This window comes from Leuciscus leuciscus (genome assembly GCF_965113295.1).
Source record: "Leuciscus leuciscus genome assembly, chromosome: 10".
Lineage (NCBI taxonomy): Eukaryota > Metazoa > Chordata > Actinopteri > Cypriniformes > Leuciscidae > Leuciscus > Leuciscus leuciscus.
In genome coordinates, this window is record NC_138734.1 from 16,975,396 (window position 1) to 16,997,601 (window position 22,206).

Consider the following 22,206-nt stretch of genomic DNA (forward strand, 5'->3'; position numbering starts at 1 on the left):
AGTGTGTGTAGGGCTTTTGATTACCCGATGGGACACACTACATACATTTGTAAAAATGTAAGTACTGAATTATTTTTACTGGGCTTTATTTACACTTTTTGATTTTCAATGCTTTGCATTTTAAAATAAATCTCGAAATGTCTGTTTACAAGTTCCTATGTAACAAAAGATCATTTATTAATTGCGGTGCTTCTAATAATTGATGAAAAGCAGTTGCAAACATTTAGCAAAATACACATACTCATCTCTGCACCAATGGTTTCACTAAAGCAAACTGTCTAATATTATCTTTAAATGATGCTCTTAACTTTATTTTATTCTTAAAATTCTTTAAAACAGTCTGATGTCCAACATTGTTTCTTCAGGAATGCATGCGAGTACCTTCCTCACGTGGAAAAAAAGAAGTCTTTGATGTACTGTAAAAAGAGCCAACTGTGAGCATTCTGATTACAAGAACAATATTTTAGAAAACTATATTATTGTTTAGTACATTTTAAACATCTATATTTGAGAAGATATTTGCTAATTTTACAGTATACACTAGTCTAAACATATTTTAACATTCATCATATTACAGTGGAAACATTACTTTTCATATTTTATGTCATATTATATATATCATAACACATTAGCACTGTCAACGTCAAAGCCTTAACGCATGTGTTCAATTCAACATCCTTATCGTGTTAAAAAAAAATTTTTTTAAGTGAAACGTGACGGCCAAGTATGGTAATCCATACTTGGAATTTGACCTCTGCATTTAACCCATCCAAGTTAATGCACACACATTAGGAGCAGAGTAGTGAGTAGTAGGCCTGACGCGATAGTCAATAAATCAATTAATCGCACGATAAAAAAAATGAGCTCGATAATTTTTCCGGCCACGATAATTCCATTTGCATGCTTGTTTGTTTTCCTCGTCTCTGTCTCTCTCTACCAAAGAGACTGGATGACCACTCTCGGTTCCTTAGCGTATAGGAGGAGTGTGAACCCTCTTGTCAGTTGCATGGTCTTTGTGTGGGGAGGCGGCGCCGCGGCGCTTGTCAGTCACATGGTCTTTGTATGGAAAAGCGGGACTGCTTGCGGCGACTGCCGGGAGAGAGAGAAGACGCTAGTTGTGAGTTGGAGAAAAAAAAAAAGAAAAAGATGGAATTGGTTTCAAAGCCAAATGCGACAGCGAGCCCGATCTCATGAAAATGCGTATCTATACCACGGATGTTATTTCTCGTGCCATTTATACGCCCAAAATAGTTTTGCGTGCATATGATATGCACTTTATGGCGTGTAATACGCACGCACTCCTCACCCCTAATCCTAACCAAGTATTTTCAGAGCGTAGCATATACACACAATAAAGTGCGTCTCCGTCTTCCTGACAGTACACAATCACTCGGGCGTTTAGTCGACAAAGTAACAGGAGGACAGTGCAAAATGGTGTGATATGGCCGGTTGAGGCTTTTTTAAATTTGTTTACAAAGGTCCTAACTGGCAGTTTTGCCTGTTATGGAATGTATCACTATTTATGTCTGAGCCTAATGTTTAATATTTTTTGAAGTGCAATTTTCTTTACATCCATTTTCTTTTTGTTTTTGGTATTTATTCAAGTGAATTTTTTTGTTAACAGACCAGCCAGTTCATGAATCGAACCAGCAACCTTTGGGTTCAACTCCCTAACCACTAGGCCATGACTGCCTAGTGTCAGTCATGACACTTTCTGTTCTAACCCTTTAACACGGTTGCGATCAGACCATTTTAGGCCGTTAAACTCCAGGAAAGTTTTCAGTTCAATGATCCAGTAAGCAAATGCATTTAAACAATCAGTCCAAAACAGCACTAATGTAAAGAAAGACAGGCTTATTACATCAGAGATGGCAGAGAGTAGTTTTCAGTGAATTATTCATTCCAGTGTCTGTTTAGCTTTAAAACACAAGCTCTGACATATTCTGATATTGTGCGCAAAAGCCCTCACGCATCGTGCTGTGTGAAATACAGACTAAATGGAACGTCAAAACATCCCACCGCTGTATGGCCAGATGATATGCAAACTACTTTTCTCTGCTGGATAAAGCAAACCAGCTTCTTGCAAGTATCATTTTGACAGATACGGATTGTAATCAAGGTAAAGATTGCAGTGGCGTACAGTGATCGCACATTGTATTTTTGCTCAGATACATTTTAGTACATTCATGTTGTTTTCACACACATTCAGGAAAATGTTTATCTGTCATGTGTAAGTTGCTGTATTTAGTAATGCTGAATGGATTTGTGAACTGAACTAGGCATATGCAGTCAGGTCAAGACAGTTTGAAAGGTTTAGCTTTTTTTTTGGCATCACCATGTGGTCCATACTGTGCATTGTAAATTATGAAAAGATTTGTTCTGTAATGTTTTTTCGTGTGTGCTTTGGTGTGCATACATTTATGTATTATATGGATTCTTTATATCATTTGGTTATTAGGTGTCATTTTGGAGTCTCCAAGTGTCCTTTTTTGGAAAGACACCTACATATCCCTTAGAAAAAAGCTTGCAGAAAATGCTGGAATTGTGAGAATCATCCTTCAATCTTATAGTTTACGTTGCTGGATATAGCAAATGATGACAAAATTAATTTGTTAAACAAGATAAATAATGTATGCTTAATTTCACGCTAAGTATGTGATTAATCGCAATAATCGCCCTAGATCATATATTATATAGCATCAAATTTAGATCCTTGTTTTTTTCGACATTTAAATTGTAATGAAAAGTTGCATATTTATGTCTATATATTTCAGATTTCAACCTGTTTTATTTGATTTCACACATTTGAGTTGTGAACTCAACTCGACTGGCAATATAGTTTAAGGAAAGCCCAACTAGTAAAAAGAGCACATATTTATGTAAAAATAATACATTAACTAATTTAAGAAAGAACAAGTTACTTAATCTTCAGAAATGATATCCTCCGCTGGATCAAGCAGTGTCAGATCGCATTCTTCTTCTGAGGTAAATTTCTTCAAAGCTTATTGTTCTGTACGTTTGCATGGCTCACACTGATAATTACTGTATGAATAGCCCACGCTACTCGTGGGTGTGCCCACATTAAGCAGTTTCCACTGTTATCAGGAATAAACTGATTGCACACTGTAAAATGTGCCTTTGCTGACTCCAGAGGGTTCATACATTTTCCTTTGTTACATAGGAACTTCTGAACAGACATTTCAAAGTTTCATTTAAAGTGCACGTATTGAAATACGTGTGACGTATAGAAAAGTGGTCAAGTGCAAGTGTGATTATTGGGACTGCACAGAAATTCACATCTTATCAATACATGTTTGACACATCCTGCCATGTCAATCAGGGGTGACAGGACTTTAAAAGTGGTCATTAAAATAAGTTTGTATTACACATTCGGTTTTAGTATTTAAACAAGGACATGATACAATTTTAAGGGTGGCTAAAATGCAAGTGTTCATCTACAGTACATGTGTCCTCTACACTTTGCAGTGCTTCAGCTGACCTGCACACAGGCTATGCCCACTCCCACTGCACCAATGATCTGCAAGTGATTCAGAATGAAGTTCCCCAGCTTTGAGATGCAGCCACCCTGAAAAAAAAATTAGACGAAGTCAAAACCAAAAAGTCAACCATATTTCAAGTAGTAAGACAAGTATTTTAACACAATAATCAGCACCTTTTTTTTTTTTTTATCAAATAGCTGAGAAAATATGAACATTTGAAGGTTGTGTCTTAATAAAGTTAACAATTGTAACATCAGAAATTAGCACTACGTTCAAATCTGGGAACAGTTATTTTGATGTGAGTGCAATGAATCCCTTCTTTGTGTAAATTAAGCTCAAAGAGAATTAATTCTATTCATATGGAATTTTGACAGAATCATGTTTTACAGCTTGATCAAATGAATTGTCTATAGCGCTCAACTGAATGAGCCATAACTATCAACTCTGAAGTGAATATTATTACCTGAAGTATAGTTAAAGTACTATTTATTAGCACGGTAAAAAGTGAGGAAAGTGGTTCAATTCTTGAGAACAGATTGTTTTGGTGACTTTTTTTCCTCCATCAACAGCACCTTTTACCTGTGGGGTTTTCCAGGGTTCTGTTATTAGCCATATTTAATTTTCTTTGGATGTGGTGCCTCTTGGCCTGATTTTTATGTTGATGATACACAAATTTATCTCCCTTTGAAATCAGGAGAGAATTGTGTTTCTAAGTCACTTTTGGCATGTCTGGAAGAGGTTAAGAGCTGGATGGATCACAATTTTGTTCAGTTAAACCAAGGAAAAACATAGATTATGATTTCTGGTCCCGCCAGAGGATGCTCAGATATTGTTACTTATTTAGGTCCATGGTTTGCCTATTGTCATGACCAAACAAGTAATCTGGGAGTTGTGTTTGACCCGGAACTGAAATTTGACAGGCATTTTTTCCAGATCAGGTCTCTTGCCCGATTAAAACCAATTCTTTCGATAACAGATTTAGAGAAGGTCATTAATGCCTTTATTTTGTCTCATTAAAATAATGAGGACTGCTGTAATGTTCTTTATGTGGGGTCCTGTCAGCTTAAAGGGCATCAGGCTTTTGCCGTTGCAGGTCCAAGGCTTTGGAATTGCCTTCCACATGAAATTAGAGCGATCGTATCTATAAACCCTTTTAAAGCTGGTGTTGAAAAAATATTTCTTGTCATTAGCTTTTAAGGAGTTGGGATAGTGCAGTGGTTCCCAAACTGGGGTACGCATACCCCTGGGGGTACGTGAGGTGACGGGGTATGCAAACAAAATACTGAGTTTTTTCATTCATTTAATTCTACCCCACCTTAAAATAACATTAAAACAGAGAATGTATTTCTAACAGGCAAAATGCCTGTCAGGGGCAGATGCAGATTCTAATACCGCTGGATAAGGAGGTAGTTGGTAGGAGGTAATGTTTCTCTTCCTCTCTTGTTGCCCTGTTTTGTTATAGAATCCTTGTTCTCCTGTTCTTGCTTTCTTAACCATTTCCGTTAGGGCTTGATTTTCATGCTTTGTCTGTTTGTTCACATTTCTTGCTTGACTTTCCCAATTCATATATAGCCATAATATAATTGCTTTATCGAATCAACCGCAGTGGAGTTCCAGACTCCTAGAATTGCAAGTGCCTCTGTGTTCCAAATGCAAACTTTCTTACAGAAAATCCCTAAGCCAGCTCTCAGATTCTTCGAGTGAGACAGTCAACTCACTGGGAAAGCATAAAGACCCTGCCGACTACGCAAATTTTGTGGTAGATAAAAAATTGAGTGAATGTTTCTTCTTCAAGGGCCTCATTTATAAAATGTTGCATAGAAACCATCCTACATTTGATCTTACAATCATTTCTCAAATGTGCGTACATATGATTCAGAGAACGAACTCTTACATAAGTGAAATTTATAAATTGGCAAATAATCTTGAATTTGTGCACAGCTGAATGGTTTCTGACCTCCGCTTTGTAAAAGAGTCGACATTCAAATAATTTAATTGAGAATGGCAAGCGGCAAGAATTGCTTACATTTCCAAATACCTGCAGTATTCCGACTCTCTGCCACAATGAAAAGTGCGTAAGTCTGCTCAGACCCTGACGTGGCGCTAAGCACTTTTCCACATCAAAGACATTTTTATAAATATGAACATTGGCGTGGATTTTAGCAAACACGCACTCTAATATCAAATCTGGTTTTAGAGATGAGGCCCCCAGTTCCTTTCCTTATGACCGTGGATAGATAACTGTCTAACATGGTGGCCTAGATCCTCAGTTCCACAAGCATTCAAGCATTATTTATACTCCTATTGAATTGGATGGTTATTTTTTGTCTAGTGTTGGGCGATATGCTCCATTTTCATATCGTCCTATCGTCAGCCTGTGAGATCGGCGATACACAATATTATCGTGAGGGGGGCTGGGCTTACTTATTTGATTATTTTGCTTATTTACTCATTAATTTGCTTGTTTTATTATTTCGTTTTATATATGAGAATTGTTTTCTATTTTTCTAGCAAAGGTGGAGTGTTTATTAATAGGCTAAATCAGGTTATTTCCCGGTATAGTGAGGTAAAAAAAGATCCTAATCATTCTTGTATCTGACTCAGAGTATTTCAACATGTCAGCGGGAAATTTACGGACACACATTATCCTCTCGCGCCGTTACAGATGCAGCATTTTGACTGTAATTCTGCATGAGATGGGAACACGTTTTAATAATTTCTTAGGTCAAGAAAGAGTCGGAGTTTGTGATATATGTCCTCCTACCAGTGCTCTCTCTGTCTGTATGCACTTCACATATCGCACTTCAATAAGCCCAAAGAACACGGGTTGTGTTTTAAATGCCGGGAGAAATCAAAGGCAAAAATCTAAAAGTCGATCGGTTTATACTTAAACTTATGACTTGACTCTGATAAAGGAAAACGGGTTAATGTGTTTACATAACATGCATTCCCTTACGAAAAAGAAGTTTATTCAAGTGTTCTATTAGTATACTTCTTTAAAACTAAAAATAAGAAAGTATACTTTCAGTCTACTTTTTATATACTTCTCAGAAATATACTTTATGTACTTCTCAGAAATATACTTCAAATTGCACTTAAGTATACTCGACTTATACTGACAGAAAAGTCTAAGTATATTTGGCCTATACACAGTAAAAAAAAATTACATCCCCAAGTCAAAAATTTCAAGTGACCGATAACATCAAAATTTTTCAATTAGTCTGACGTATTATTTCTCATTGAGCCAATGTTAACAGACTATTGCAACAAGAATTTCACTTGGGCCAATTGAAAAATGTAGATGTTATCGGTCACTTGAAATTTTTTATTTGGGAGGGTTAGAAATTTCACAACAGTGTACTTGTTGATCGAGATATACTTAAAAGTATAATTAAGTATTCTAAGTATTCTTGGCTTGTACTTGTGTTTACTATTTTGATTGAGTAGCTTATTAAATACTTTTTTAAAAACATAATATTACACACCGTCTTATAAACTAACATGTTCAGCTTTATATAGTCACAAACTTTCGGGTGTAATAGCTTATAGAGTAAATAAAATAAGCATGGAAAAGTTTATTCAAGTGTCCTATTAGTATACTTTTCAACTACAGTAAAAAGAAGAAAGCATACTTTCAGTCTACATTTTATATACTTCTCAAAAATATACTTAATAACACTTAAGTGTACTTGACTTATACTGAGAGAAAAGTCCAAGTATATTTGGCTTATACTTGTTCTCAATCTTTTGATCGAGATATACTTAAAATTATTATTCAATTATTATTGAATTATTCAAAGTATACTTGGCTTGTAGTTGTGTTAATTCTTTTGATCGAGTAGCCTATTAAATATACTTTTTTTTACATCGTTTTTCATATTCAGTCTTATGAAACTTTGTTTGAAAATATTGATTAAAATATATAAAACAGATATGTTTCTAATTCTGCGTATCTGAATTTTTGTGTAGGCTAGTCCACTGGTAGTGTATATATTTACTTTAATTTAACTTTTCCCCACAATTGACTGAATTTTCTAGCTATCCATGTTTTCACTGTTATACGGAAGGGGGCGCTATGACACATCTTCTAGTACAGAATCTCTGGATCAAAAGACAGGAGAAGAAGAAGCTGAAACAAGTGATAGAAGATTGCTCACTCAAATGTAAAATAATGTAATATCAAACATTAAACAGCTTGTAAATCAAAACTGCTTAATGTTTCCAAATGAAATGAAGCGTAGGCCTAACCCATGAAGAGAAAACGACTGTGAAGCTTTGGGGGTGTTGGACTCGATCTACTCCATCTGTGTTTTGATCATCGTTCTGGATCTGATCAAGGCGTAGTCTTTGACAAAAATGTGATTTTCTCAACTATTTTGTTTAAAAAGTTGCCTTTATGAAACTTACTGACATTCAAGTGTTGATAAAAAAGGATGCATGAAGCTAATAAAATGTTTTTAAAATTAAAGTAGAGTTAAAGGTATTTTTCAAGTATAAAAAAATAACATTTGAACATAGTAGTATAGGCCTACTGCAACTGCAAAAATTTTATATAAATAGTAAACTATAAGTATAATGTTAAGTTCACTTAAAGAATAGTATAAAACTACTAAACTAGTAGTTTACTGAGAGTACATTAAAATAACTTGTAGAATAAAACTACTAAACTAGTAGTTTACTGAGAGTACACTAAAAGAGTAAAAATAATATATAAATGGTAAACTATAAGTATGATGTTAAGTTCACTTAAAGAAAACTTGTAGTATAAAACTACTAAACTAGTAGTTTACTGAGAGTACATTAAAATAACTTGTAGAATAAAACTACTAAACTAGTAGTTTACTGAGAGTACACTAAAATAACTTGTAGAATAAAACTACTAAACTAGTAGTTTACTGAGAGTACACTAAAAGAGTAAAAATAATATATAAATGGTAAACTATAAGTATGATGTTAAAGGACAATTCCGGTATTTAACACTTTGAGTCTATTTTGTAGTTTGTTTTGGATGAACAAGAGTGGTGGACAAAGAAATTTTGACAATGGTTCCTGTCTCGACTTTTTTACTATTTTAGAATTGCCCATGACCGCTTTAGAATGGGAGTCTATGGGCCATGCACAAACATGTCCTTAAAACAACCCTTAACGTTCGTTTTCAAAACTGTTCAACTCACCGAGTGGTTAGTGGTGTTCGTTGATGTTCCAAAACAAGTAGCGTAGCGAAATACAGTTTCTGTCGTGTTTTATTTGGCATTTTGTAAAATCCCATTGATTTCCGTTGGAGGACTCATTGCTCGTTGATATTACTGCGCTACCGGAGACGGAAAGGGGGCTGTTTACATTTGGTTGTAGTCTTTTAGGTCTTTCGCTCGGTTCTCTGTCTCTCAGAAGGCTAGCGTGAGCAGAGCAACGGAAGTTGCCGAAGAGCGGAAGTTTATTCGCGGTTGTGAGGTATCTGAAAAAATAGTTCCACTATAGAAAAATAAACGGATTGAAATCATACATTGCGCCGATATATTTGTTTTTAATCATCAACGAACACCACTAACCACTCGGTGAGTTGAACAGTTTTGAAAACGAACATTAAGGGTTGTTTTAAGCACATGTTTGTGCATGGCCATAGACTCCCATTCTAAACCGTTCATGGGCAATTCTAAAATAGTAAAAAAGTCGAGACAGGAAGCATTGTCAAAATTTCTTTGTCCACCATTCTTGTTCATCCAAAACAAACTACAAAATAGACTCAAAGTGTTAAATACCGGAATTGTCCTTTAAGTTCACTTAAAGAAAACTTGTAGTATAAAACTACTAAACTAGTAGTTTACTGAAAGTACATTAAAATAAAACTTGTAGTATAAAACTACTAAACTAGTAGTTTACTGAGAGTATACTTCAAAGTTGCTACAAGTATTAAAATAGTAAACTACTAGTATACTCATAAGTTCACTTGCAGTACAAATGAGAAACATAATGAACTAGTTGTGCACTTAAAGTTTACTACTGGGCAATTCCAGCGTTATGGATGTGACATTTGAACTCATAATGACAGGTGAAATGTCTCAGAAAAAAAAAACTTCTTATAATATTTACATTGGAAATGCATATTCTCAGAGCACCCAATCTGGGGAATTGACAGGCAAAATATGTTTTTCTAAAATATATTTAAGCACCCCCAAAAAAGGAAAATATGCATGCGTTATGGATGTGATGGGAAATGACAGAGTTTTTGGTATACTGTTCGATTTCCTTTAAAGTCAGTGAACTTTTGAGTCCAATGTATAAATATTGCTATCCACATGATGAAGGGGTCTTAGCTGAACATAAAAATATCAATGTTTAATATATATATATATTTATGAAGTGTATTATGAGGAAAAACCAGCGTTATGGATGTGACAAAAACCCTGTTATGGATGTGACGCGTCTGAAATAGCCTACATAGAATCTGTTTGGAAAATCAACAATCAAACCATCATGGCACTTTTGTTGACGCATAATGGCTGTTTTGACATTAAGAAGACTGTCTGAAATGATTCTGAACTTAAAAAGGGTTTTGTTCTTTTGGTTAAAACTTTATTTTTTCATGGTAAAGATGACCTTTGCATGGAATTGCCCTACTGTTACACTTATAGTACACTTAAACATATACTTTTATATACTTCAAGTGGGCCAATTTAGTCCCAAGCGGTAGTACACTTACAAGTTTACTACTAGTACATATTGACATTAGTATACTTACTACATAAAGTATACTTCAAAATATACTTGAACATTACTCAAGTATACTTCATAAAATGAACTTGAAGTATACTTTTTTTTCGTAAGGGTTGTCAGTTTATTCAGCATAATCAAGTTAATAACGTGAATGTAAACACGCTCATTCCCTGAAAGTGAAAGCAGAAACGGACTGAGCTTTCACTGCATTAACGGCGCGTTCTCTCAGAGACGACGGTGGATATAACGGTATAGCAACTATCTTAATTTACTGGCTTAATATTTCTCTTGTGGACTTACATTATTGACAGTGAAAAAATTAGAAGAATATTACTTGTTAAACAAGTGTTTAAAGTTGCTTTTGATTTTCACAGATGGCAGAGTTGTGCTGCGTTCGTGAACTAAAGACTGTTATTAGGCCTATAATTTGAGTGATATTATTATTATCATTAATATTTTGTAATTGTATTGTTTTTAGTGTTATTAGTGTCATTAAATGTTTTGTTAATGTGCTATGGAAACAAAATACTGACGAACAACGATGCCGTCTTCATCTTGGCTATGTATAAGAATGATGCGTCTGTTAAAACAAGCACTAACAAGCTCTTGACAATTTGTGAATGGATCTCATACGCGTGACAGTGATGTCGCAAGTGTGGTTATGTGGTGATGTCGTTATGAATTTAGGCAAGGCAAATTAATTGTAGTTCCTAATTAATTGAATAACAATACTAGCTTCATAATAATAATAATGATTTAATACATTAATGGGAAAACGAGCTAATTATCGTATTGATATCGGCAAAGGCATCTGCCAGTAGCGATATCTCTGACTATCGTCGATACACGATACTATCGTCTATCGGCACAACCATATTTTTGTCAGCATAATATATTTGTAATATTTATAAACTCAACTTGGTCCAATTTGCTTAACAGATGATTAATTCATACAAAATCTTGCAAACACATTCTTCTAACCCTCATTTTAGCTACATTCTATAATCTCACTGGTTTCTCAGCTCTTCCTCAGCTCCTCAAATCATCAACGTTAGTCTAATAAAACTATTTAGGAAATATTTTATATTTTTACCAGATTGATATATGAGTGGTTGCTACACATACTGTATGCACACAGAATGTCTCTGAGTGGAATCTTTATTGGGAAAGTTAATTCTGCAATTGTATAATTAAACGTGTGAAATGGTCTATATTATCCAACAGAACCATAAGAAAACATTTCAGCCATGGGCGTAGGTTTAGGGGGGGACGCTAGGTACTAGTCCCAATCAATATTTTGAGATGACAAATTTGTCCCCACCAATATTTAGCAAGCTCCTTTGAACTGCTATTTGGATCTTTGCGCTGCTATTTGGATCGATTCCAACGGCCAAAACAACGACAGTACAAGAAACGCCGTAATTTGATTGGCGGCGGTGTATCTGACAGGCTACACGCGCGGGCCGGGACTACTTTTGTGCTGCTTGCACTGGCAGCGAGCGGGTGGTGTGTGTGTGTGTGTGTGTGTGTGCGTGCGTGCGTGCGTGCGTGCGTGCGTGCGTGCGTGCGTCAACGACGCCGACGGTAAGTTACCAGGGCTGTCTCTCTGCCACATACAAAGGCCAGAGTAAAACATTTTAATATTCCGTTTTTTGCCACTTTTTGTACTTTGTAGATAGATCAGCTATGCCACCCAAGAAGAAGAAAGGGGACATACGAAGCTTTTTCATAAAGCAGAGTGTAAGTAGGCAAAATAACTAGCCACACAAATAAACTAGCAGTAGTAGTGACTGACCAGGCTTTCAAATGCAGATTCTACTGTGGAAAATAGTATTGATTGGTGATAGTATGTGTTACCATGTTGTTACAGTTAAACCTAGCAGCAGCAATCTTTCAACTAAGGTTAAGAGTATTGATTAGGCTGTGCAGCACTGATAGACTCAAAATTCACATTGGGTTTTCTGTATAGACTAAAGTCCTGTTTTTCCTTGGCTTCAAGAAAACGTTTAGTTGTTAGCCTTTTTCTGTCACAGATTGATTATGGGGATACTATTTACAGATTTGCCTCTCTGTCCACCTTGTCCAAACTTGACCCCCTTTATCACTCTGCTCTCAGATATATCACAAATTCTAGTTTTAGGACACATCATTGTTTACTTTACAGTTTGGTAGGATGGCCATCTCTGCATTTGCGCAGGCTTGAACATTGGTATATTTTAATTTATAAAGTTATTTTAGGAAAACTTCCAAAATATTTATATAGGAAATTTTTATCATTTCAAAGTTCCTACAATCTCAGGTCACATAACTGGTTACAGTTTAAAGTGCCGGCTATTAGAACAGAGGCTGGAAAGCTAAGCCTGTTCTATTATGGTCCCTGGTCCTGGAATGACGTGCAGACTAAACTTAAGCTACAATCCCTCATCTCTTTAAATGATTTTAAACATAGAATAAAAGAATTGGTCATTGCTAAGTGCATATGTTTTGATAATTCCACTTAAATTCATTATCAATATGATTTTATTAATGTCGTTTCTGTGAACAGTATTATATAGGGTATTAGGTAATACCTAAATGTTTATGCTGCTGTATTCTTTGTTGTATTTATTGATGATGTTGGTTTTGTCTGTGGTTTGTTATTTGTTTAATCCTGCTATCTGACCCTGTCTTGACTAGGTCTCACTTGTAAAAGAGGTTTTAACCTCAATGTGACTTTCCTAGTTAAATAAAGGTTAAAAAAAAAAAAAAAAAAAAAAAAAAAAAAAAAGACTCATAGAAGTCACGCTATCATGATAGAATGCTACGTTAGCAAGTCACTGAATGTTAATTAGCTGACCTTAACTTAGAATCTTGCAGTCAACATAAACAGTGGATCTGAGACATTTTTCGTTTCTACATTCTATTTATGTAATGTATTTGTGAGTGAGTGTAGCATAAGAATTTAATATTTAAGAATAGAATATATCAATAGAATTTGATATAGAATAGTAGATACAATTTTAGTATTAATGGAATACTGTAATCATGGATAATAATAATAATAGATAATAATAATGGATTTGTTGTGTTGAATGCATACTATGATACGTGTGTATTTTATTAATTTGTTCATTATTTAATTACATATAGAAAACTCATTCCAGGGGGAGGGGGAGGGGGAGGGGGAGGGGGAGGGGGAGGGGGATGTCCCCACCAAAGCTGAGGCCAAACCTACGCCCTTGATTTCAGCTCTTGTTTAGTGCAAGGATGTCCTTTGCAGTGCACTAACCTCAACTTTATAGATGTTTGAGGGGTGGTCTCTTTGACCACAGAGCTGTATGACTGGGCTCTTACAGCAACTGTCAGGGACTACCCGTTGCTCAGCATTACCAAAGCGGATCCAAACACTCTCCGCCCAATCAGAGGAGTTGTTACTGCCACAGCACTTGAACTGACAAGAGGGAGAAGCAATCATTAGCCCAAAACTACTCAAGTAAATAACAAATGCATTTTAGCAAACAGATAGTTGTCCCACCTCCTGCTGTAGTTTGTCCACAGCCTTTGTCACATGCTCCTGCTCAGGCTGATGGTATTTCTGAACCATAGTCTCTCTCAGGTTCTCCTTCAGTTCCTCATTCAGCTACAACATTCACAAAGTGTAACATTGAAAGACACAAATGCATAGAAAACAATGAAAGAAAGAAATAACAAGTAACTGACCTGCTGGTAATAAATGTAGGCCAAAACTCCAGCAAGGATTTCCAACAGGAACACACACAGCAATAGGACAAAATACTGACAATAGAAGAAGAGAGACAAGGGGTATTAGAGATTTGGTTTCAAGGACAATTCTTGTGAGATGGCAATTTATATAATGATATCCAGAACAAATGATAAATGCCTTTAAACTCTTTCTCCGCCAGGGGCGGACTGGCCATCTGGAGCACCAGGACTTTTCCCGGGGGGGTGCTGGCCAATGTGGACCAGTCCACAAATATATATTTTTTTAAATAACGGAAATCATAATATTACATTTCTATGCAAATGGGTGAGTGAGTCGATCGCGCGGGCGCGGCCGACAAGGAGTGTGTTTTGTGTGCATGTGAGTGTATTGCCCTCCCTCCCTGTTAATTAGCTTGGTCTACTACTCCATTGCGTATCTTCAAATACACCCCCTTTCACGTCTCATTTACAGAGAGAGAGAGATTGATCCGTTACAGCGAATTTCTCTGAGCAGATAATTACAAATAATTGTCCATGGATGGAAAGGTGGAAGAAAAGAAAAGATGGAGCTGAAAAGTTACGCGTAAAAAATAAATAAAAAGCATTAGATGTAGTAGATGCTGTGAAATGCTTCAAATGAACAGATTATGCATTTGGCGCGAAGGGAAGTTGCAGTTCAGCAGGCTCTGACGGCTCTAGTATTACAGCAAAGGTCAAGGATAGCGAGGCTGGACCCAGCAGCACAGTCAGTGTCAGTGATGATGAACCAGCGCCTGCTGATGATGACCAACAACATCCTCCCTACCTGTACCTGAGCCAGTGAAGAGGATGGCAATCAAAATGAACCGGTAAACTGAAATGAAATCAGTAGTAGCATTATTTAGCTCGCACTAGTAAACTAGTTACTCTTTTTAACAATGATGGTAGTTAATATTAATTCCAAACACTACTGAGTGCAGAGAAATTAGTTCTTAACTCAACAATTAGTATAACATTTAAATAATAAACCCTATTGAATTATATTGTTTTCTCCCTAAAACGAGTTCCTTATTTTATGTTTATCTTTGACTTAATAATTACATAATTTAAGATTTTGATGATACTCTAATGTTTAAAATTTGCATGTTAGAGTGTTTAAGGGAAATTTCTATTTGCTACTAACCGTTGTAGATTTTGTAGCTATGATCGTTGCAGATAGGACCAACACATCTTACACAATAAGTTTGCACCTTTTTGTCCATGTGGCTTTCTGGGCAGGTTTTATGAGTATTAATATTATTTGTATTTGGCTACTTGCACACACACACACACAAGCCATCTCCTCCTCCTCCTCATAAAACTCTGCTGACCTACTCCCAGAAGATGACATGAAGCCTGTGGACATCAATCAAGTTTAATGTCACATGATAGCCTAATAGTATGCCATGAGGATTTGTGTTAATGCAAAATAGTTTCAATCTTGATTCAGGAGTTGTACAGCTGAGTGGTGCAGCCTACTCTGCTGAGTAGTGTATCTTCCACTGCACCAAGATGATACCCCCTGACTAGCTGATTTGCTGTCTTGATAGTTTTATATTAATAATGCTGTATGTCTTAATGTTTTTCTGTTTGTTTCCCTTTGTTTTACAAATATGACCAAATATATGTTGTGTTACTTAAATGTTTAAATAGCATTTATTTTTGTATTGCGTTATATTTTTATGCTATAAGTGGTGTTAAATATTATTCTGCACATTAATGAGCCTATGTGTTATGATGTGGGATGTGGTGGGCTGCTGTGGGCCAGAAAGTCCAGGGCCACTTTTTGGTCCAAATCCGCCCCGTTCTCCGTCATTGACAGAATTTTCTGGCAATCCATGTTTCCACTGTTATACGGTAGGGGAAGCAATTACACATCTTCTAAAATAGTACAGAATCTCCAGATCCAAAATAAGCATAGAAGAACAAGCGATACAAGCATTGTCGCATATGTACGCTAACACGATCATTAAACACTCAACAGCATATAAATCAAAAATCGTACTCGGGCCCGGTTCATGGCAACCGTGCCTAGTGTGAGTACACCCTATGTTTTGATCATTGTTCTGAATCCGATCTGGAAATAGTCTTTGACAAAAATGCAATTTTCTTCTTCTTCTTTGACCCACCCTCCAACACTGTAGCTGGTTCGTGTTGTGTACATGTCGAGAAGACGCTGTTTTCTAAGCTGCAAAAGAAAATGATCTTCATAACACTTCCAAAGGATAAGGATGTGAAGAGTCAGTGGTTGAAATTACCACACCGTTTGTCAACTGCTTCTGAAATCTTGGCGAGATCAAAAAAAAAAAACCATTAAAGATGGGACAGTACCCACTTTATTTGGACCAACTTGCTCCTCTGAATCACATCCTGTAAGCATGATTAACTACTGTATTGATGAATACACTTTCTAATCTACCTGGTGTTAAAAATACGTAGTTTTGTGTTTTATATGTGTTGTCTATACACATTTTCGATTCCCAGCCTTATTAAAGACTCATCTCTTTAAACTGGGATACTCATAACACACTATCACATTTCAAGTGGGGGACAAAATGTTTATGGTGGATGTAGGACTGGATTCACTTGGATTTCTTTTATGATCTCTATTAACTTTTTGAAACAAAGCGATATCAACCTGTAGCCCAAGACTGGTTGCCCACTTTAAAGATAAGCAGGGTTGAGCTTGAATCCTGTTGAATGTGCCCTAGTTATTGGCAATTCTATTACACGGAATGTGAAAATAGAGACACCAGCCACCATAGTCAAATGTTTGCCGGGAGCAGAGCGCCTGACATCAAAGCAAATTTTAAAGTACTGGCTAATGCTAATCGTAGATTATTTTTCAAGTCGGCACTAATGATGTTCGACTCCGCCAGACGGAGATCCCCAAAATTAACGTTAAAGAGTTGTGTGAACAAGTACGATGTCAGGCACTGTAATTTGCTCTGGCCCCCTTCCTGTTCGCAGGAGTGATGAGATTGTCCTCACTCAATGGCTGGCTGTCGAAGTGAGGTCCGCAAAATAATACAGAATTCATAGACAATTGGAAAAGTTTTTGGGGCAGACCTGACCAGTTGAAAAGAGATGGTATTCATCCCTCCTGGGATGGTGCTGCTCTTCTCTCTAGTAATATGGCACATAGTCTTAGAGCTCAGTTGGGGCTCAGGTCAGGAAGCAGACAGACTGGCTAAACCGACCGTCTGCTAGCTGTCTCACATCACCAGGGTCAGATAAATCCCATCACATAGAGACTCTTTCACCTAGATATCATCATATAGAGACTGTGTCTGTTCCCTGAATTAGGACATACAAAAAACTTCCAAACCCATCTAAGTGTAAACATTTAATTGACGTTCAACAAATAAAAAACAGATACAATACAAATGAGCAAATGATAAAGCTTGGGTTGCTGAATATTCAATCCCTTACTTCAAAAGCACTTATTGTTAATTATATCATTACAAACTATAACCTAGATGTGCTGTGTTTGACAGAAACCTGGCTAAAACCAAATGATTACATGACTTTAAATGAGTCCACCCCCCAAGTTTACGGTTATACACATGAACCTCGTCTGAAAGGCAAAGGGGAAGGTGTTGCTGTAATTTATAGTAGTATTTTCAAAATTACTAAGAAGTCTAGTTTCAAATATAATTATTTTGAAGTGTTGGTGCTTAATGTAACAATATATAGTGTAAATGATAAATCACGTTTGAGATTTGTGCTGGCTACTGTATACAGGCCACCAGGCACCATACAGACTTTATCAAAGAATTTGCTGACTCTATCAGAGTTAGTACTGGCTGCAGATAAAGTTCTATGATTTTAATATACATGTTGATAACGAAAAAGATGCATAGGGATTGGCATTTAAAGACATTCTTAACTCTATTGGAGTTAGACAACACGTGTCAGGACCTACTCATTGTCGTAATCATACTCTAGATCTAATATTATCACACGGAATCAATGTTGATGCCGTTGAAATTCTGCAGAAGAGCGATGAGCGACGTGTTACAAATATGTTAGACCTATCACTTCTGCCACTAAAGATTGCTTTATTAATAATCTTCCTGATTAGTTTCATCATCTCAGCATCCCAGATAGCTTAGAAGAACTCGATATTGCGACAGAAACTTTTAACTTTCTCTTTTCCAGCACTTTAGACACAGTTGCTCCATTGTGCTTAAAGAAGATTAAAGAAAACAGTCCAACACCATGGTACAACGAGCACACTCAGGCCCTTAAGAGAGCAGCCAGAAAAATGGAGTGCAACTGGAAGAAAACAAAACTAGAGGTATTTCGCCTTTCATGGAAAGAGAGCTTGATTGCATACAGAGAGGCCTTAAAAGCTGCTAGATCTGCTTATTTTTCAACCCTATTACAAGAAAATAAACAAATCCCTAGGTATTTATTTAAAACAGTGGCTAAACTAACGAAAAATAAAGCTTCAAGCCCAGAAGTTTTCAAGCAGCACAGCACTAATGGCTTTGTGAACTTCTTCACTTATAAGATTGATAATATCAGGTAGAAAATTATAACTATGCAACCGTCTACTACAGTATTGCTTCAGGCAGTGCATTATAGTCTCCCTAAGGAAAAATTTGATTCATTCATTACTATAGGAGAGGAAGAATTTTCTAAACTCGTTAAATCATCTAAATCAACAACATGTATGTTAGACCCTATACCAGGGAACGACAACTGGCGGCCCGCCAGCAATATTTTCTGGCCCGCCGGATTATTTTGGAAGTCCTAAATGCTGCACAAAACTCTTCCACTACTTGAGAAAAGCCGTAGTCGCGAGGCGATTTCACCGGCGCATACTGTGTGAAACACCCATAGGGAATCATGCGGCGCGGGATTACATTTTAAAGTATAACTGTGCGTTCACACCGGACGCGAATAGCGCGTCAAATTCGCGCCTGCCGCGTCTAGTTATACGCTTGACCACTTGGTGTCCATTCGCGCGTCAAAAGACGGTAGCGGTCAGAACTCTGGTGTACTTTGGACGGAGCGGACGGTCTGACTGACAGTAGCCCATCCCGAAACCCAGCGTATCCGCACTTAATTCTGACCAGCTGTACACCTCCGAGGAGCTGTTTGGTACTGAAACCATTGTCATTCAACAACATTATTTTTTTGCAAGGATGAAATAGTTCGGCAGAAAATAGCCTACTTCATTTGACAGTAGGGCAATATGATTTTCGTTTATGTTGCTTAGAAATTTGAGTGATAGGCTTTGTCCTATTTAATTTATATTTTATAAATGGTTTCTGTGGCATTTTTTTCTCTGCTGACAGTAGGCCTAGAATGTTAAAATAGCCTAATATTTATATTGACAGACCTCCTTAAACCTTAGGTGTGTATGTGTGTCCCAAATAAATAATAATAAAAAAGGAATAAAGTTCAAAAGTCGGACTGTAAGCGAATGAGGCATGATTCACACCTTTATTAAAATGGCTGTAATCTGTTCTGTTACCACAATAGTACTTGATCTGTTTAAAATGATTTCCTTGATATATGCCTAAGGTGTTAAATTCAAAATAAAAAATAAAAATAAAAATTTGTCTAATCCAGTAATTAATTTTTTCTATTTTTCATCTGAGCACAATCAGAAAACCCGTCCTTATTCGTTTTTTCATTTTAGTTCAGGAAATAAATAGGCTAATGGAAAAACAAGTCGTTTTTCATCTTTTTATTTTTGGTTTTAATTTGAAAAAACGATTGAACGAATGATCCACGGACGGTGACGGACCCATCATATTCTGCGATTATAGGCCTTATTATATAAGAGTATTTAATTTGTATCCATAGGCCTACTCTGTGTAGCTGGCCCGCCATCTACTGGCTAAAAAAAAAGATTGGCCCGCGGCCAAAGTTACTTGCCGACCCCTGCCCTATACCGACTAATGGCGCGTTTCCACCGCAGGAACTTTACCCAGGAACTAGGAACTTTGGGGTGGTACTTCGGTGTGTTTACACCGCAGGAACCAGGGTCTAAATGAAGTTCCGGGTAAATATTTCCCCCTCAGAAAGTCCCTGCTGGCGAGGTAGTACTTTTTTAAAGTTCCGGAACTTTCGGGGGTGGGACTTGTGCGCAGAACATGCGAAACACAACGCATTTGATAGTACTCGCATATCTAAAACACACAATAGTGACAAAAATAAGTTGATGTAATCGATAATAACATTATTCACAACTTGGTTTATTTTGATGGATTCATTTCTTACCAATCTTGTTCTTTCTGCCCGATGGCGCGCGTTCGTCCCAGCCCTATGGTCCCAGCCATCTCACGGTCAATAATGTCCGCAATAGCTGATAACATACGTTGTCTAATTTTATATCTATTACGAGCTTTCTGAATACGCTTTAGTATCAGTGCTCGTCTCTTTTCTGCCGTTTTGTAAATTACCTCGTTAGTAAACCAATACATCACACACAAAAGCAGCACAGCTTGAATCTCCTCCATACTTAAAACTCGAAAATCAAAACTCAAAAGGTGTTCAAAACTGATTTCTGTCTGTCGCAGACTGAGAGGAGCAGTCACGCGTAGTTCAACGACACCAGACAATTTGGATCAGGGTGTCTACAGATATAAACAAGTTAAATTTAAGACTTTTTAAGACCTTTTTAATGCCACTTTGAATTAAATTTAAGACCAAACCTGTGATGGAAATACACATTATATTACATGTGTATATGTAATATTTAACCTAAGTAATTGAAATAATTTAATATTCACTCAGGGCCTGAATTTCATTTTGGAAAATGGGGGGGAAATCCCCCCTTAGGTGATTCTTATGGGGGGGAATTTTTTATTTGAGGGGGGAGTTTAGACTTTTTTTTTTAATTACATGTATCTCGCCTAAATGTATGCTCACTCATCGCATTTTTACAATGGGGTAATTTTGGTCTTAACAATTTACACAACACAAGGAAGCTTGATTTCAATCTTTGAATTAAATTGAAAAAAGTAGCACAAATAAATACAATAGAATAAAGATAGAAATAAGAGAAAAGTTTTTGCTTAGGTCTAACACTAGTATTCAGAAATACTACAGAGACTGAATAAAGTAATCAAATGTAAAATAACACTGGGTAGTATTTTAGTCCTGACTAAATTAAATACATAGGCTATTAATCCTGATTCCTTAAAATGAAAGCTATGGTTTGTTGTTTTGACAACCAAATGAATGACAGACACATATGTCTGCTGTCCCTTTAAGAGCTAGTGCACGGATCCTGTGTTCATTATACGGTCACGTGCGATTTATGCTTATTTAAGACATAACCGACTGTGTTTATAGGATACTCACCAAGACCTAAATTAACATAATTTTCGCATGTTTTTGACTGTTAAAGCGATCAAATCCACGAAAAATAACTTTTGTTACCCGCGAGCTGTGTGTGAGGCGGCTTCACTCTATGTAGGCCTATGTGTGAAAAAAAACATCTCTCAGACAGCGCGCAAGTACAGAATAGTTTCAAATCGCGTGAATGTTTAAACTGGTAAAACTTTAAAAGACGTGCAACTGGTAAACTTTAGTTACTCATGATGCAATGCTGGCCCAATTATGCAAGTGACAATTCCGTCTATCCCGACTCCCGTATTATTGCCGCCTGGAGCTCTTAACGAGCTGATAGAAGACCGAAATTCGAGCCCTGCACTACTTGTTTATTGAACTAAAATCAATGTAACATTTGCAATCGTGAGAATATTCAGCAAAATAGCTCCCGTCATGTTATGTTACTTAACTATATCACATGTTATAAATAAAAAAACTCAACATTTTGAATTTTTACCTCAGTATGTTTCTTCTGGGAGTTTTTTTTTATGTTTGCCGTTATGCTCATTTGTCATAAAATCTATCACAGAGACAAGCAGCGCGAGCCTCAACAGCGTTACCAGAAAAAGCCTACATTAGCATTATCAATAGCTGTTTATGTAATAAAATCTGAATCATTCTCGCGATTCGATGCTTCACTGGTTATTTGACGGATATTAGGTCCGTCAGACTGGAGAAATTTTAGCGGTAACGTGACCAGAAATATTTAAGACCTATCGAATCTGAATTTAAGACATTTTAAGACTTTTTAAGGCCTTTTATTAGGAAAACTTTATTTAAGACATTTTAAGACTTTTTAAGGACCCGCGGCCACCCTGTGCATAATCTGCCCGGTACTCAGGAAAAAAAGTTCCTGGGACAAATTGTTCCGGGTAATTTTGGTGTAAACGCGGCATAAGCTACTGAAAGAGATGCTTCC

At 36.6% G+C, this 22,206-nt stretch overlaps 1 protein-coding gene and 1 long non-coding RNA gene across 2 annotated transcripts in view; one reads left to right on the forward strand and one right to left on the reverse strand.

Moving 5' to 3' along the window:
• Positions 1 to 22,206, forward strand: part of LOC309508555 — a 320,760-nt gene that overhangs the window by 50,403 nt on the left and 248,151 nt on the right. The window lies entirely within an intron of this gene.
• cd151l (CD151 antigen, like) overlaps positions 1 to 22,206 on the reverse strand; it is a 47,275-nt gene that overhangs the window by 2,247 nt on the left and 22,822 nt on the right. The window contains exons 4-7 of the mRNA XM_082183100.1: positions 13,914 to 13,988; positions 13,729 to 13,833; positions 13,483 to 13,644; positions 3,500 to 3,586 (exon numbers count right to left, since the gene is read on the reverse strand). Coding sequence (XP_082039226.1) covers positions 3,500 to 3,586; positions 13,483 to 13,644; positions 13,729 to 13,833; positions 13,914 to 13,988 — 429 coding nt within the window. The remainder of the gene's footprint in view (positions 1 to 3,499; positions 3,587 to 13,482; positions 13,645 to 13,728; positions 13,834 to 13,913; positions 13,989 to 22,206) is intronic.